At 38.0% G+C, this 17,606-nt stretch overlaps 4 protein-coding genes across 4 annotated transcripts; 2 read left to right on the top strand and 2 right to left on the bottom strand.

Moving 5' to 3' along the window:
• Window positions 1-1,812: 1,812 nt before the first annotated feature.
• LOC134663782 (WW domain-containing oxidoreductase-like) lies at window positions 1,813-7,670 on the bottom strand. The gene is made up of 6 exons (XM_063520270.1): window positions 7,555-7,670; window positions 5,872-6,001; window positions 4,876-5,129; window positions 3,798-3,977; window positions 2,861-3,128; window positions 1,813-2,263 (listed from the first exon to the last, which is right to left on the bottom strand). Exons 1-6 carry the CDS (start codon window positions 7,584-7,586, stop codon window positions 1,979-1,981), a joined length of 1,149 nt encoding a protein of 382 aa, XP_063376340.1. The 5' UTR covers window positions 7,587-7,670; the 3' UTR covers window positions 1,813-1,978.
• Window positions 7,671-8,331: 661 nt separating this feature from the next.
• On the top strand, window positions 8,332-16,991 carry LOC134663779 (pre-mRNA-splicing factor ATP-dependent RNA helicase DHX16). The gene is made up of 5 exons (XM_063520264.1): window positions 8,332-8,875; window positions 9,195-9,331; window positions 9,647-11,210; window positions 11,328-11,730; window positions 16,753-16,991. The coding sequence occupies exons 1-5, from the start codon at window positions 8,547-8,549 to the stop codon at window positions 16,975-16,977; spliced, it is 2,658 nt and encodes an 885-aa protein (XP_063376334.1). The 5' UTR covers window positions 8,332-8,546; the 3' UTR covers window positions 16,978-16,991.
• Window positions 11,996-13,110, top strand: LOC134663778 (uncharacterized). The gene has a single exon (XM_063520263.1). It carries the CDS (start codon window positions 12,339-12,341, stop codon window positions 13,098-13,100), a length of 762 nt encoding a protein of 253 aa, XP_063376333.1. The 5' UTR covers window positions 11,996-12,338; the 3' UTR covers window positions 13,101-13,110.
• Window positions 16,976-17,510, bottom strand: LOC134663780 (succinate dehydrogenase assembly factor 4, mitochondrial-like). The gene is made up of 2 exons (XM_063520265.1): window positions 17,384-17,510; window positions 16,976-17,312 (listed from the first exon to the last, which is right to left on the bottom strand). The coding sequence occupies exons 1-2, from the start codon at window positions 17,427-17,429 to the stop codon at window positions 17,008-17,010; spliced, it is 351 nt and encodes a 116-aa protein (XP_063376335.1). The 5' UTR covers window positions 17,430-17,510; the 3' UTR covers window positions 16,976-17,007.
• Between the last annotated feature and the right edge of the window lie 96 nt (window positions 17,511-17,606).

Genomic DNA, 17,606 nt, shown 5'->3' with positions numbered 1-17,606 from the left:
TATAAAGATCATTTGGACTTTACAGTCGACGTTACTAATTTTAATCTGATATATTATGATCTGTATATTAAATGATCTCGAGAGCCCGGAAAAAGTAGGAGCGTTCTTGGCCTTAAAATAGCCTTACATCTTTACTGTCTTTAATCTTGTTTTTCGGAGCATATGTTGTCCTAAAATATTCAACTTAGGCAACATAATTATGAGAATATGTTTAGCGATCAGGCGTAAGCATTAAGGCTTCGTCACACCGGCGCGTTTTCCGGGCGGCGCGTGAGCGGGGCGCGCCGCTTTAACATATAAAACGCTCACGCCCCGCCCGGAAAACGCACCTGTGTGACGGAACCGTAATATATCAAGTAAATAATACATTTGTAAGAAAAAGGCCATCCTATGCTATGATATGAGCTCAACTCGTCTATAGGACTGATAAAATTTAAAATATTGAAATGCTAGAGGACCTAGATAATAAACTTAAAAAAAACTAATTATTGCGTTAAATATTTGCTGTAAACACGTCGTTTTTTAACCTTTTAACCGCCAGCAATTTTTGATCGAGCAGAGTAAGGTTGGCATAGTTACGGGAGTTATAAATGTGCTGTAAAAACCAAATCAGATCTTTGTCTTATTTATCAGACTGTGGCGAAATCAGCTGGATATGTAATGTCTTATATATCAGACTCTGGCGGTTAAAGGGTTAATGTCGAATTTCTATATGTAACTGTAAGTATAGAATAAAAAGAGACATGTTATAAAAACGTACGTAAACTCCTCTTTTTTTAGAAAGCGCGAGGAAAACAATATTAGTTAGAGCAATCGTAGAATTCTGAAACATAAATTGTCACGGGATTGAAAAAAAATTGCTGCCAAATAATGTACATGGCCCTGATAGCGCGTGGTACATTTGATATCGTTATTTTCTTGAGATAGAAAACCGAATATAGATGGTCAAGCAACTCTTGTCAGTAGAAAAAGGCGCGAAATTCAAATTTTCTTTGCGACGATATCCCTTCGCGCCTACATTTTTCAAATTTGCCGCCTTTTTCTACTTACAAGATCTGCTTGACCAGCTATAGTTTGCTTATTCACCTCACATATTTTTTTCTAAGAAACTGCGAATATGTATGTAATTTAGCATTAAGCATTCATTATTATCCTTAAGTTTCTAAATATGTATAAATCTATTGTGCCTTTTTTAGCTTACATATTATGTTACGTTACTTTCATCGTTATAAAATGCATTTATTATCTTTTGATGAATTCCATTAAGTATTACTACATAATAATCTATTTCATTTAAATTGTTAAGAGTGATGTTAGACCATCTTTGTAAGTATACAAAAATATTTATACGACTTCATTGTATTTCTTTATCAACTATTGTTAAATAAAAGAAAATTTAAAAATCACGTATTAATTTATTGCTAGAATGTGTTTTAAAAGTTACCTACGTATCGTATATAAGCACAGACAAAAAGAATTTGATATAGAGGAATATTGTCAAACTAAATTATGTAGTCAGTACATTTACTGCCATCTTTCGACACAAATGAGTAACACATTTAGAACGCCATTTGACTTTGTTGCTTATTTTTTCACTGATATGTGTTAAATTTGTTAAATGTCATAAATTATCGCCATCTACTCGAGACTCGAAGGTATGGATCTCTTCGAGCGATGGCGCCATACAACAACACATACTCGTATCAGTGAAAAAATAAGCATGAAAGTAAAATGGCGTTCTTAAAGTGTTAATCATATGAATCGAAAGATGACAGTAAATGTAAAAAGACTACATAATTTACTTTGACAATATTCCTCTAATCTAAATTCACTTTGGCACAGACAACTAATGTAAGAGACGTAATGTCGAAGAAAAACAAAAAGCCGCACCTTGTGCGCCTTACGAGTCTTACGACTGAATCAGCCTTATCACTCAGTCCTGCTTCTTCTTACATTAGTTGTTAGTGAAGCGAGTTAATTAACATGAATAGTTAGAGATAAGGTCGTCCTCGACGGGCTCCTTAGAAACTTTTTCAGTCTTTTCAGGCTTAGGTTTTCCCTTGCCCTCCAGGAGCGGGCTCTCGAAGTGTCGCACGCGCTCATCGACCATGCGTAGCGTCATGTCGAACAGCCGGAAGGACAGGTGTGAGTCGAGCGCCAGGTCGCTTTCCGCGCTACGCTTGCAGTTTTTGAAATGCACGGCTGTCATCCCGTCCAGCTCCGGCGAAGTTGCGCAGTACAATGGCGTCGCAGCCGCTTGGGGCTGTAACAACCAGTTAAGTTCATGATTATGTGTTAGACCTACAAGTTTTTTCTTATCGAGCTCTTGAAAAAATTAAACGACTAGGTACATAATTGTTATCGATATGCCTCATAGAAAAATATTAACATTATTAAATGAGCAATCGTGTTAGCTACAAGTTTTATGATAATGCCCTAGCAGAACAGGATACTTACCTAGGTATGGCGTAAGCGCTTTGGGCTGTGTATGAGAATACCTGGTAGCTATAAAATAATACTTCAATTGACTGGGGATATGTAGGTACCTAGTTATTAGCAGCTCTACAATTACTCGAATGCGTTTTCTTTCTACCTACTGATTAGTCCTCAATAACGCTGACATTCACAATTTAACTAACTACATATTAGCGACCACGCAAAATAGGCGCAATTTTATGACGTCGAGCTGCGGAAAGCAAGCCCGCGAGTACCTTAACACATTAACTGCTCCCAACGCACATGTGCGTTCACCGTCATACAAGTTTGTTGCTAGGCCACGCCCCCTAGCAGTGAATGCGTTAACTAGCGACGAGATCAAACTACGTAATAATCTAATAAAAATCGAAAAAAAATTGCTTACAATAGACTTATTAAACGGTTGCATGGTCGTGTAGAGCAACTCGTAGACCCACCAATTCCTGCACAGTTTTGTTTTGATGAACGACCCGGGGGTGGCGCTGAACACACTCCGGCCCGTGTTCATCCATCGGTAGCCCAGGTAGTGCATCGCGAATATGCAGCACAGCTTGGATATGTTGAAAGCCTTGATTGAAGTATATTCATTTGCCGGCAGCGAAAACATCTCCTCGGTAGGCATTAGCCTTTTCTCTAAAGGCCAATATACGTACCTTTAAAAGAACGTCGGGTAATTTGTGATAAAGTGATAAAAGTAGGTACTTATCTCGTTTTTTTTTTGTAAAATATGTGGTTATAAATTACATTACAAAGAAAATTCCGTTAAAACACAAGCTTAAAACAGTTCGTAGCATTTGTAGCAGCCAAAAGTGATATAGGTATAAAGTACCTACATATGTATTAATCAATTATCGAAGAATGTTTAGTGACAATTTCTTCAAGCAGACCAAGAAAAAACTAGTCGTTTATGGAACAGATGTCTAGTAAATAAGGCACTGTCGGAGTGTCGGCGGTCTGACTAACTCTGAAAGATTTGTTGATTATCAAAGAGTTGCTCGGGTAATGCGGCCAAATCTGTCTGCGGGAAATTCCGTACACGAGCGCTTTCTTTAAACCATAGTACCTACACGACTTGTGAATTGTTAACTTCATTGACAAATCAGCCTTAGGTGTTATTTGCAGCAGTCAAAAGCAGATAGGGATTTCCTACGGTTGAAAAAACAGAATAATACCTACGCTAGTGTACAAAATTTCCCATAGACAGATTGGTGGCATTGATCCCGTTCCTCAATGGTTATACAATGTCTCGTCGTGCAAAGGCACATCCCCATAGAATAAGTAGGTACCGACCTACTACTGTCACTACTTTTTTTTTAACCAACCTGTGAGACTCCGAGGTAAGAAACACTATGCGAGCATTCGGAGCTAAAAGTTTTTCAATGTTCATGAGCATGTATATTTGACTTAAATAATTGACTTGAAATATTGTTTCTAGTCCGTCTTCCGTAAGAGTCCGTGGGATACCAAAAACACCGGCATTTAAAATTACGACGTCGAATTTTCTGAAAAATGCAGGTTTTCATTAAAGTAGATATTATGCCCGATGTCGGGTCACTTCTGGATGAGATTGGCTCGGGACCGGGATAAGTGGCGTATTCGAAGAGAGGCCTTATGCTCAGTAGTGGGCGACAAAAGGCTGAGATGATGATGATGATGATGATGTACCTATAATCAATGTAGAGAATATGTAGGTATTATATATAACATAACTTTAAATATAAAAAGACCGAAGTGATCCCATAAGTGTTCCGTAAACAAAGCTTTATACGGAACACTAAAAAACGCTCACAAGCTTGGGCTACATTTCTGGTCATCATTTCTCATAAACTTCCTACTACGGTTATGGTATGATACGGTGTAATGGGTAGAGACCTTTATACATACATACCTATTTATGTATAAACTTTGGGAGTGTGTACGAGTACATGCTGCTCGTCTCTTTTCCTATTCTGCTGTTCCTTGTCTCGTCTCGCGCTTCTCCGATTGGATCGGAGATCGGAGCGGTGCCAAGACTCGACAAGAGGCTCTGGGGGCCGATTTTTGAATTTCGATCACTCGATTTGGTCACTCGAAAATCGGTGGAAAACGGCGAAATGCTAATTTTTGAAATGAGAGCGATCGAAATTTGGAATCTAGTGGTATTGGCCACTCAATTTCAATTCTATTAGTAGAATTTAAATGCCTTGTAGTGGAGATATTATTGAACGAAATACCTACTCGAAATCGAGCGGTCGAAATTCAAAAATCGGCCCCCTGGGCGAGTCACATTACCCGACAGTCAACCCTAGCCCGGTAGCCCTGGGCAGTCGAGGACAGCCGACATTAGAGCGTGACGTAAACGGGACGTGTGAACCGCGATTTTACATTCTGTGCGGAGTAAAATGAAAACTTAAGGCTTACTTGTCTTCTGCTACGAGCCAGTCCGTGAAATTCTTCACAGATCGAAGCGAGGCGAGGTTTACTTCGCCTATACTCAAACGATCCAAGTTCTTGCAGACTTTCTTACTGGCAAAAGTGGCCGCGTATGTGTTTCTACAAGCCATGAGGACATGGGCACCACGTGCGTTGAGACAGCGCGTCATCTCAAGTCCGAGCCCGCCGTTGGCACCAGTGATCAGACAATACTTATCTCCCAACTCCACATCCCGAACAATCTAGGAACAAAATATATGAATGCTAATCAGCTTACCTTACTACCCTTAGTACAATGTAAATATACTGACTAGGCTCAGTTTTGCACGATTGACAAATTTTGGTCGAGAAGTAAGAAAAGAAATACATATAGGTACCTACCTACCTGATTATAGGTAAAGTAGAGATATCAGCAATAGTTGTATTAAAAGGGGGCAAAGTTGTTGTTAGCTCATGCTAATATTGATACCCGAGACCGGAGCCAGCGAAAGATTCCCAAATTGAATCTTGAGCGTTGCGAGGGTTTCAAAGCACGAGGGTGCTGGGAGGGGGGTGGAAGGGAGGGCAACATTTGCCTGCCCCCGAGGCCTTGCCCCCGAGTGAAACAGAAAAATTTTCACGACACCAAACCGAAGCAAATATTAAATGTAAAATATCAAACAAAATCAAACCAAATCAAATTCAAATGAATGTTTTTAAAAATTTATCATCCAAAATCATCATTTATAAAAGTCAATTCTACCAGCAAACATAAGAAAACAACACAAAATTTGCATTTGATTACTTTGCCTCACATGTGAATGACTGATAGCAAAGTGCAACTATTCATTCCGTTTTTGAAGTGCAAAGTAAGCCTTTCCGAGCTGATGTGGTGAAAAATTCTTTAATATTTTACTAAAAACTTCTTTTGTGAAACATTTCTCTTTCTACAACTGTCGCTATCGCTTACACTTCATGTAGGTATCTACAATAGGTATAGTTTACCTCTTCTCCTGTTGGTCCAAAAAGTTTACGTTCAGCTGTATTCATAACGGTCTTAGCAGAACGCTCAATCACTGTATATGCTTGAGGCGCTAATGACCTTATGTGACGACTATTAATGTGCTTAGAAAGCCTAAAACATATTGATAAAGCAGTATTAGATTGCTCGCATGGTACTTGAGGGATCCTTGGATCCTTGGATTTCCAAAACAGGAAGTAGAGTAGTCTCTCTCTAAGCAAAATTAATGAATGAGACAAAAAACACATTGGACCAAGATATTGGACAGATGAAATTCCACCCTAAAACAAGCATGGTCCTTTGCCGCGAGAAAACAGAAAGCCCCCATTCGCACGGGAGCTTTTTCAACGCGCGTAAAAAATGCGTTGGATTGACACAAATGGATAACCATGTATGTGTTCACACGACAGCGGTTGTTGGATTATCGACTTTAAGCCTTGGTCGTTAAGTCGAATTTAGAGTGTGGACAGATTCAAGCGCTTTTTAACGCGCGTTGAAAAAGCTGTCGTATGAATGGGGGCTAAGTAACATTACATTTCGCGCGCTCTGCGCGCTATTGCGCATGCAAGTAAAATGCATAAGTTGCAGGTTCATCTTTCATTAGCCGTCTGGCTAGAGTCAGACCAAGAATACTCTGCAGCGGATTTGATAGCCACGCAGTGAAAGTGTTATTTTAAACGTCAAACTTCTTTGAAATTATGACGTGTAAATGACACTTGCACAGCATGGGCTATCAAATCTGCTGCAGACTTTTTTTGGTCTGACTCTAAAAAATATGACGTTTATTATGGCAGTCAGTACCGTCTTTACCATAAGGGCACACGGGGCTCTTGCCCCCATCCTCAGGCGGCCCCGAGGGACACACAGTAACAGTATATTTGATTACCCATAAAATAAATAGAAGATCATAGTAGAAAAATGATAGTTTAATTCTCTTTCTTTACTTTCCAAAAGGGCCCCAAATTCTTATGTGCCCAAGGGCCCCAGCATAGTTTTAAGCCCCCTCCAGACAATGCGCGTGAATCGCGGGCGAAGCCGCGAACGTGAGTGTGGAGTCGATTTTCGCAGACAGCGAAATCGACTCCACACTCGCGTTCGCGGCTTCGCCCGCGATTCACGCGCATAGTCTGGAGGGGGCTTAAGACAGACCTGATGGCAGTCCCACACTTTGTCCCTTCAAAGTCGGTGCAGTTAGAGTTAACTTATTAATCCAACATCAAAATGCTAGTTAGAATCACGAGCGTAGCGAAATATTCTATTATGTTCAAAGACTTAATTCCGATTGCTTGGGATTCAGCTCAGCAATCGCAGTAAAGACCAACTTTGTTGTCTCAAATGCAGCATTCATACTAAATCACTGATCAATCTGTACGTAAAACAAGAGAAGTAAACAGAGCAACAGTAATTTGTGTTATCATGAGAGCCAATAAACAAATATAAAAGCTACGCTATTAATCAATTGTTTATTAATAGCCGAATGGCCTGGAGACCCACAAGAGGCTCCCGCAAAGTTATATTTTATTTTTATTAGTGATAGTTGATGCCTCAAGCTTCGCCCTATGTGAATGTGTTTCACACTTGTATACCTACAATGATTTATACGGTTACGATTTACGGCAATTGCTATCTGACTTTATTGTTACCCATATTTTTTTATAATTACTAACCGTATTCCACGAAAACAATTCGAAACCAGCATCGTTTACTTTATAATCAGAATCCTAAACTACTACTCGTATTACTTATTTTTCACACAATAAAATGTGGGAACATTCCGTATACTTGATATTTTTGTCAACAAGTTGTCAACAAAAAACAAAAGAAAAATAAAATATTATAAATTATAGTTGGTCAAGCAGATCTTCTCAGTAGAAAAAGGTGGCAAATTTGAAAAATGTAGGCGAAAAGGTCTCGTTTCATAGAAAATTTGAATTTCGCGCCTTTTTCTACTGACAAGATTTGCTTGACCATCTATAATAATTACCGTGATACAACGAAACAACTTATAGAAAACATAAAATAAAAAAAATCGTGCACTAGATGCCCTGATGCACTTGCGCGAAATTGTGTGAAATCGCGACTATGATCCGGACCGCGATTTTGATCCGGTCAGCATATCTCTTTCTCTCTTTCACTTAGCTGCGTTTTAATGGTCCAACAGCAGACCAATCGAATCGAATAGGCCTCGAACTGGTCCAAGGTTTAGGTAACGGACCGGTTTCAAGCGCGACCTGGCATGCAAAACCTTATTCCAAACTATGTAGACTAGGATTAACCCGCGACCTCACGACGGTGCGGTGCTGTAGTCTGTTACGGCATGTACAGCATGATACCCGACAGGCCATAGACAGGCGAAATAGCGAGCTGTCAATGCTGTCTGCTGTCATGTCATTCATTGTCATTGTAATCTCGTGTACGTCGTGTATGCTTGTATTGCTTGTACATGTACTTTGTTTTGCTAAAAACAATACAAGCAAACATTTCCAATTTAAGTTAACGTGGATTATTAAAAAAATTGTAATTTAGTATTCATAATTGTTCAACGTCATGAATTATCTTTATCAACTTACTATCATTACTAGTTCATGAATGGTTGAAATCAAAACCCCAAATTAAAAGTTTGCTTTAGATTTAATAAAAATATTTCAAATTTATTAAAATGAGTACCAGCAAGCGCAGATATTCATCCTCTGGAAGCGACAGCGCTGAAGAAACTCGAAAAAAGGATCTCAAGGAAAGAGATGAATTCGCAACACGACTAAAAAAACGTGATGAAGAAAGAGTTAAAAAGGTGGCCGAATCGTCTAGTAAAAGGTCATATGAAGAAGCTGCTAAGCGTCTGAAGTTGGAAGCCGAAGACCGAGACAAGTTGCTACCGAAGCTGCGCGTTCAGTCCCGCCGCAAGTATTTAGAGAAGAGGAAGGATGATAAGGTTGTCGAGCTAGAGGCTGATATAGCGGATGATGAGTACCTCTTCGAAGAAAGCACGTACGTATATTTCTTTTAGTTCAAGTACACTCACCACTTATAAGTCTGACTTGAACATTTAACCTACTTACCTTTTATGCTAGCCAGATGAGGCAAAATTAAATGTTTACGGACAGTTTTATCTTAATGCATACCCTTTGTCTAATGAGGTTCTAATACAACATATCACTTGGATGTTGTTTGGCTGTTTTTAAATTATCCTATACATTGTATTGTATTGTATTGTAGCTCGGGCGATTTTCCGCAACTCGACGTCTTGCGCCTATTTTGCGTGATAATCCTATACATTATTTTAAACTATTATTGTACTTGATTGCAGATTAACAGAAAGAGAAAAGAGGGAAAGGGAACATAAAAAGACAATTCTACAATTGGCTAAGGAACATGAGAAGGCTAGAGAACTGGAAAATGTCCAGAGATACCACATGCCTCGGGATCTGGGGAAAGGAGAAAAAGGTAATTACTGTGCAATTTTTTAATCATGGCCATATTTTTCATTTTCATTTAACATATTCAATGCCAACATTTTCATAGAACTACAGTTATAGCCGATCAGAGGTTCATGTATATTTATACATAATTTAGCTAATGTGAATAATGTGATCAATCATTATGCTTACGTATGTAAATGAATACTATTCTATAATATTAAGGAAATATTGTAAAAAATGTGAGATTGATTTTTAGTTATACCAGTAGTAATGGTCCCTGCTTCACACACATTGTTCGTAAACATTTGTCTAAAACCTCTATATACAATCTTGTTTTCAGGAGAATATGTTGAAGTAGATGAGAATGAGAAGCTGCCTCACTCAGAGCAGCGCAAGTGGGAACAGGAACAGATTAAGTCTGCATTCTTCAAGTTTGGTGCCAAAGATGCCAAAGCAGAAAATGAATATGACCTCTTACTTGATGAGCAGATTGACTTCATACAGGCACTACAGCTCGAAGGCACTAAAGAAAAAAAAGAAGAGAAGGAAAAATCTGAATACCAGAAAATGCGGATGACAATAGAGGAGACTAAAAAATCACTACCGGTTTACCCATTCAAAGAGTCTTTGATAGAAGCCATAAGAAATTATCAAATCTTGATTGTGGAAGGAGAAACAGGCTCAGGAAAAACCACACAGATTCCACAATATCTTTATGAAGCTGGATTTACAGATGATGGAAAAAAAATTGGATGTACTCAACCAAGAAGAGTGGCAGCCATGTCTGTAGCAGCAAGAGTTGCACAGGAAATGAATGTTAAACTAGGAAATGAGGTTGGATACAGTATCCGATTTGAAGACTGCACATCAGATAGAACTGTAATTAAATACATGACAGATGGAACACTTCACAGAGAATTCTTGTCGGAACCAGATCTGGCCTCATACAGTGTTATGATTATTGATGAAGCCCATGAGCGTACATTGCACACAGATATATTGTTCGGACTTGTCAAAGATATTACTAGATTCAGACCTGATTTAAAGTTACTTATATCAAGTGCAACATTAGATGCAGAAAAATTTTCAAAGTTTTTTGATGAAGCACCTATTTTCAGAATACCAGGAAGAAGATTTCCTGTCGATATTTACTATACAAAGGCTCCTGAGGCTGATTACATTGATGCTTGTGTAGTGTCCGTTTTGCAAATTCATGCCACTCAACCACTTGGTGATGTTCTGGTGTTTCTTACTGGACAAGAGGAAATTGAAACCTGTGTGGAAATGTTACAAGAGAGAACTAAACGACTTGGCAAAAAAATTAGAGAACTGCTAATTTTACCAGTCTATGCTAATCTACCAAGTGATATGCAGGCTAAGATATTTGAACAGACACCTGAAGGTGCTCGCAAAGTGGTTTTAGCCACAAACATTGCTGAGACATCACTAACGATTGATAATATTATTTATGTTATAGACCCAGGGTTTGCTAAGCAAAACAACTTCAACTCAAAGACTGGTATGGAGAGTTTGATAGTGGTGCCAATTTCTAAGGCATCTGCTAACCAGAGAGCTGGTAGAGCAGGAAGAGTTGCTCCTGGCAAATGTTTCAGACTCTACACAGCTTGGGCCTACAAATACGAGCTTGAAGATAATACAGTACCTGAAATCCAGAGGATAAACTTAGGCAATGCTGTCCTAACATTGAAAGCCCTTGGAATCAATGATCTAATCCACTTTGATTTCCTAGATCCTCCACCACATGAGACACTGGTATTGGCATTGGAGCAACTTTATGCTCTTGGAGCACTTAACCATCATGGGGAATTGACTAAAGCTGGAAGGAGAATGGCAGAATTTCCTACTGATCCCATGCTTGCAAAAATGCTGCTAGCAAGTGAAAAGTAAGTAAATTCATATTTGATATAGTAAAATGAAATCGAAATTATTATTATATAGGTGGCTGAATGGATATATCTACAATTAATTAAAAACATTCACTTATTGGTTTTTGTTTTCAGATACAAATGTTCAGAAGAGTTGGTTACAATAGCTGCCATGTTGTCAGTCAACAGTTCTGTGTTCTATAGGCCTAAAGACAAGATAATTCATGCAGACACAGCCAGAAAGAACTTCTTCCATCCCTCCGGTGATCACCTAACACTGATGAATGTATACAACCAGTGGGTTGAGTCAGACTACTCAGTGCAGTGGTGTTATGAGAATTTCATTCAATACCGGTCCATGAAGAGGGCTCGCGATGTGAGGGAGCAGTTAGCAGGCCTAATGGAGAGAGTTGAGATTGAAATGGTCTCCAGCATTTCGGAAGACTCCAATATTCGAAAAGCAATAACTGCTGGCTATTTTTACCATATAGCAAAGTTTTCTAAAGGCGGGCATTATAAAACAGTGAAACACAATCAAGTAAGTAATTTCTTTTATAATTTCACAATAACTAACTAAAGCATTTTATACTAAAATAAAATTATTTTCTATGATTTACAACATTTTAAGAACATTTTGCATGATTTTTTATCAAAAAAAAAGCCTACTACTCCATTCAAGAGTACCTCTGTGACAAATCGCCGTAATATGAGACTGCTTTTGTTAAATTATAGATTTGTAAATAATATTATTTTAAGGATTAGAGAATTAGAATAATATTATAAGGATTTCCGGTTCCGGCTCTCGAATCGTAAACATCATAGTACTGTCGCTCCGTAAACTTTTCCAAAAATAAATAGTATTTAGCTGCAGTTCTCACGAAAACTTACTTCTAATTGACAAACTAAGTGTAAATAAAGTGGTGGAAATAGTAGTTGTCGTGCAAACATTGAAATCTACACAAATAAGTGAAAGAAAACTGTGTGATTTTTTGAGGTTAAGTTTCTAAGCATAGACAAACGGAAGCTTGAACTGTCAGTGACGAATAACCGCCCTAGTGTCATCTCGAGTGTTGCCAGCAATTAAAATCGGCTTACCCCATTACTACCATTACGTTCCATTCTAAGCAAACAAAAATAAATACAAACATGGAAGCCCAGTTTGAACTCTATTTCGAAAAAATGCAAAAAGAGATGCACGCTCAAACTGAAGTTATTACCACGAGAATAACGGAAACTATCGACACTAAATTAAAGCCATTAATAGAAGAGAATGATAAATTAAAGAAAAAAGTTGATCTGTTAGAAAAAAAAGTGGAATTCATGGAGAAAGAGAAGAAAAGTAACAATATAATAATACACGGGCTATGCGAAAGCGAAAAATCTACAACTGAGCTAATAAATCATGTACAAGAAAAGTTCCTGACGGAGTTAAATATATCATTAGAAGCTCTCGACATTAACAAAATCTATCGCATCGGTAAAAATAAGAAAGACGATAAACCAAGGCCAACACTCCTATCTTTTGTGAGTGGATGGAAAAAGACAGAAATAATGAGGAATAAGAATAAATCTAAAGAACTAAAGCTCACGGAAGATTATTCCAAAGACATTTTAGAAAGAAGGAAGGCATTAATGCCACAACTAATGGAAGAGAGGAATAAAGGCAATGTTGCGTACATTAAGTATGATAAATTGATAGTGAAAGAAGCTACTAACACAAAAGAAAACAGGAAGAGGGAACTATCAATTTCCCCATCAAATAATTCGCAGCCAAAAAAACAGCAAACCGCTACCCCACCAATTAATAAAAAAACAAACGCATTCGACCTGATGAGAGCTAGATCTAGCTCAAATTCCAGTGAATATATGAGGCAGCGGTCATCAAATGAGCCGGACAATTCATCATAGCAACTACCACCAACAACCAAAACATCAGGTCCCAACCCGGCTGGTCCCCGTGGGACGTCAGACCACCACCCTCCAGCAAGTCTAAAACTAAAACTACAAACAACCAAAATTAAAAATAACAATATATTCAAAAATTCTCATAGCAGTGAATCAAAAAGTGCAGAACACAACCATGAAAACCAATTGAACATAATAACCTATAACGTCAGGACTCTCTCATCCTATGAACGCTTTATAGAATTAACTGAAGTTATGAAATCAGTGAAATGTGATATAATGGGAATATCAGAAATGAGGCGCCTTGGGACTAATATAGAAGAACACAAAGACCACATACTATGCTACACAGGCCAGACACCCGGCAGGTATGGAGTGGGGTTCGTATTAAGGAAATCTATGAAGCCATATATAGAAAGCTACACCGGACTTACAGAACGGGTAGCTAGACTGAACCTTAACTTTATGGGAAAAAAATTCTCAGTAATACAAGTATATGCACCTACAGAGTCTGCCAAAGAAGAAGAGATTACACTTTTCTATGAAACAATTATTCAAGCAATAGAAGATGCACATAAGGACTATATTTTAATGGGCGACTTCAATGCGAAGATAGGCCAACCAAAGCAAAGCGAATACCTGATAATGAAATGTTATGGCTATGGAGATAGGAATAACCGAGGCCAGAAACTCATCGACTTTGCAACAGAAAACAAACTATCCATATTAAACACCTTCTACAAGAAAAAAACAAACCGCAGATGGACATGGTGCTCACCCAACAAGGAACATAAAAACGAAATAGACTTTATCTTATCCAACCGCCCAGATTTATTCCAAAATATAGAAGTCTTGAACATCGACTATCCGTCAGACCACAGACCAGTACGAGCAACAATACTCTTTAAAAATATTAAAAAAAGTAGAGCAAACTACAAGAACAATCAAATAGCAACATTAAAGAAAGAAAGTGAAGTACACATATTTAGAGAGCGACTTACGTCCCATATAGCAAACCAACCGAACCAGCATAAAGATATAAGTGTACAAACTCAGTACAACATAATCATCAACACAATCACTGAAAGCTTACGAGAAGCACTTACAACTAATTCCGAACCGAAAATAAATCAAATACTATCCCCACGTACCATACAACTAATGAACCGAAGAAGAGAACTACATAAAATAAAAAACAGATCCCGGAGTGAAAAGAACGAACTTGCAGCCTTATATAAACTAATTAATAAATACATCAGGATTGACTATGCTAAGCACAGACAAAATACAATAACAAAACACTTAGAGCAGTCAGGAAGCACAAAAAAAGCCTATAAGGAACTGACAACAAGCAAAGCATGGATAGAGGGGCTAAATTCTTCTGGAAAAACTCTACACAACCGCACCGAGATCATAGAGGTGGCAACCAGATTCTACAGAGATCTATACAGTGAAAAGTCTGCCATGGAAAATAATACCCAAGAACCTATACAGTCACAAAATAAACAAGAAGTTATAGAAATCACAGAACTAGAAGTTATACAGGCGATAACCAGTCTAAAAAGAGATAAAAGCCCAGGGTCAGACCAAGTGACCAACGAAGCATTAAAGACAGGACAAACAATATTAGCTCTACCCCTAGCAAATCTGTTTAACCTAATACTAAGAACATCAGAAATACCCTCTCAATGGACCGAATCAAACATTATTTTAATATATAAGAAAGGAGACCCAAAAGATATTTCCAACTATAGACCGATAAGCTTGCTGTCAGCCGTGTACAAGCTTTTCTCTATAATTATTAATCAACGAATAAGTCCAACTCTAGAATCATACCAACCTATAGAGCAAGCGGGCTTCCGGAAAGGGTTTTCTACCACCGACCACATACATACACTGGAACTACTTATAGAGAAATACCAAGAGAAACGGAGACCGCTCTACATTGCCTACGTAGACTACCAAAAAGCTTTTGATACGGTTTCACACACAAGCATATGGGAAGCTCTTGGGAACCAAGGAGTAGAACACCAGTACATAGAACTCCTCAAGAGCCTCTACAAAAACAGCACAGGTAGAGTAAGACTAGAAACGACGGGTTCGAATTTCCCCATAAAAAGAGGCGTAAGACAAGGAGATCCTCTATCCCCTAAAATATTTATAGCCATCCTAGAGTTAATTATGGGACAGCTAGACTGGAAGCACTACGGTATAAATATAAAAGGCAAATATTTAAGCCACCTCCGTTTTGCAGACGACCTCGTCGTACTGGCTGAAACGGGATCGCAACTTCAAATTATGATGGAAGCTCTACATAGAGCAAGTCTCAAAGTAGGACTTGAAATGAACCTGGCAAAAACTATGATAATGACAAACAGTACAGAGAAAACAATAACAGTAGGCAACAAGCCCTTAAACTATATTGAACAATATATATACCTCGGCAAGCAAATAAGTTTCAACAAGAAAAATAATGAACTGGAAATCGAAAGGAGAATACAAAGCACGTGGAACAAGTACTGGAAATTGAAAGAAATCTTCAAGAGTAACATGCCCATAACCTTAAAAACTAGAATTATGAACTCGTGTCTACTACCAGGCCTAACTTACGGATGCCAAACATGGAAGTTCACAAAAAAAGTCAAAGACAAAATAAGAACTTGTCAAAGGGGAATGGAGCGTAGTATGGTCGGCATCAAAAAAATCCAAAAAATAAGACATACAAAGATAAGAAACTTAACAAAGGCCAAAGACGCGCTTAGACACGCCAAACAACTGAAATGGAAGTGGGCGGGACATGTATCACGGATACCGGACCAGCGTTGGACCAAAAATGTGACGTCATGGAAAGGGCCACTAGGAAAACGGGGTATAGGAAAACCTGTGACTAGATGGGAAGACGAAATAAAAAATATCGCTGGTCAAAACTGGATGCAAATAGCTCAAGATAGAGATGAGTGGAAAACTCTGGAGGAGGCCTTCACCTGCGAAGACGGGGTTCTTGCTAAATATTAACTTTAAAAACTATTCTAAAATGTCAAATTGCAAGAAATAAAAGGCTATTTTATTTTATTTTTATTTATTTATTAAATAATATTATTGTAATTTGCATTTGCATGACTTATGTTTTAAGTATTTAGTTATAAGTTTGACTGTTTGTACGCCTATTGGTAAGACCATGGTGATTCTATATTAAATCATGTTCCATCATTGTATATACCCATGTTCTACAGACAATAAACGAATTATGAATTATGAGTATGTAACACAGTTTGGTCATAAAATATATTTGTGAACCCAAACTCTTCCATTAGGAACTTAACCTTTTGGACGCCAATGACCGATATATACGCAGCGCAGGTCCAACGCTAAAGACGGATTAATCGGTCACAGACCACAGAGCAACCTAGACCTACGTGCATATGCATAAAGTTCAATTTCAGTTATGACACTTCGGTGACGTGGCATCTGAGTGGCAACTTTTGTGTTTGACATGGCGTCGTAAAGGTTAAAAGAATTTCAAACAAGTAAATCTTATGACCACTCATTCGACCAATGCAATGAGTACAATATTTATTTATTTATTTAAGGTCCTAATGATCACAATCTATATATAAAATACATCAACACTAAAAATTTCCATTTATTTTTTCAGACAGTTATGATTCATCCCAACAGTGCATTATTTGAAGAGCTGCCCCGCTGGGTCATCTATCATGAGCTTGTTTTTACATCTAAAGAGTTCATGAGGCAAGTTACAGAAATAGAAAGCAAGTGGTTATTGGAGGTTGCACCCCACTATTACAAATCAAAAGAATTAGAAGACTCCACTAACAAAAAAATGCCTAAAACTGTTGGAAAATCTGCTAATAGCCAATAAATTATTAATCTAGATCACAGATCACATTGTTTAAAAATCTGTTACCCGACCTTTCCTTTCCCAGTCTCCATATCTGGTTGGTTCCGGGCCTTTTGGTCCTCCAACCTCCCCTGTATGTGGATTGGTATTGTCTGGCCAAGCTGGAAGTGGATCTTCTTTTTCATTAGCAGCAAATTCGGGTTGCTCACCAAGATCATTTATTGGAGTAGTTTCTCTCAATTTTTTCCTAAATTCAGCTAGCCGTTTAGATTCTGTCTTATTGGGCTCTTCAGCTTGACTACTAGCTTCAGTGCTAGTCGTATGAGAATGGCTTTTGAAAATTAAAATACCACAGCCTGCAAAGGAACATGCCGTAAATAACATGAAAAACATAAGACAGGAAACAAATTAGTAATCTGCGATTTACCTCTCGGTGATATTTTATTAAAAATACTGGTAGTGCTACGCAACATATTGAGTGTATATAAATAGAAATATTATATTGATTTCAGCACTATATTTTCACAAGTTTCAATATTTTTTGAAACACGAAATATGTCAAAATCAAACAAAATGTCAAATTTAGAAAAAGGTAACTACGGCTGGTACACACTGGTAGTTAGGCGAATAACGAACAAACGCTAGTATGT

This window comes from Cydia fagiglandana, chromosome 4 (genome assembly GCF_963556715.1).
Source record: "Cydia fagiglandana chromosome 4, ilCydFagi1.1, whole genome shotgun sequence".
Taxonomy (NCBI): domain Eukaryota; kingdom Metazoa; phylum Arthropoda; class Insecta; order Lepidoptera; family Tortricidae; genus Cydia; species Cydia fagiglandana.
The sequence above is the reverse complement of the archived record's forward strand: the minus strand, read 5'-3'. Positions and strand labels throughout refer to the sequence as shown.

Excerpts from the sequence above, each read along its gene's own strand:
- LOC134663782 (XM_063520270.1), bottom strand. The coding sequence starts at position 7,586 with ATGCTGGTTTCGAATTGTTTTCGTGGAATACG. Across the intron at positions 6,002-7,554 it reads AATTGTTTTCGTGGAATACG|GCTTTCTAAGCACATTAATA; the intron begins GTTAGTAATTAT and ends AATATGTTTTAG. Across the intron at positions 3,129-3,797 it reads CTTACCTCGGAGTCTCACAG|GTACGTATATTGGCCTTTAG; the intron begins GTTGGTTAAAAA and ends GTTCTTTTAAAG.
- LOC134663779 (XM_063520264.1), top strand. The coding sequence starts at position 8,547 with ATGAGTACCAGCAAGCGCAGATATTCATCCTCTGGAAGCGACAGCGCT. Across the intron at positions 8,876-9,194 it reads TACCTCTTCGAAGAAAGCAC|ATTAACAGAAAGAGAAAAGA; the intron begins GTACGTATATTT and ends ACTTGATTGCAG. Across the intron at positions 11,731-16,752 it reads AAACAGTGAAACACAATCAA|ACAGTTATGATTCATCCCAA; the intron begins GTAAGTAATTTC and ends TTATTTTTTCAG.
- LOC134663778 (XM_063520263.1), top strand. The coding sequence starts at position 12,339 with ATGGAAGCCCAGTTTGAACTCTATTTCGAAAAAATGCAAAAAGAGATG.
- LOC134663780 (XM_063520265.1), bottom strand. The coding sequence starts at position 17,429 with ATGTTGCGTAGCACTACCAGTATTTTTAATAAAATATCACCGAGAG. Across the intron at positions 17,313-17,383 it reads TAATAAAATATCACCGAGAG|GCTGTGGTATTTTAATTTTC; the intron begins GTAAATCGCAGA and ends GTTCCTTTGCAG.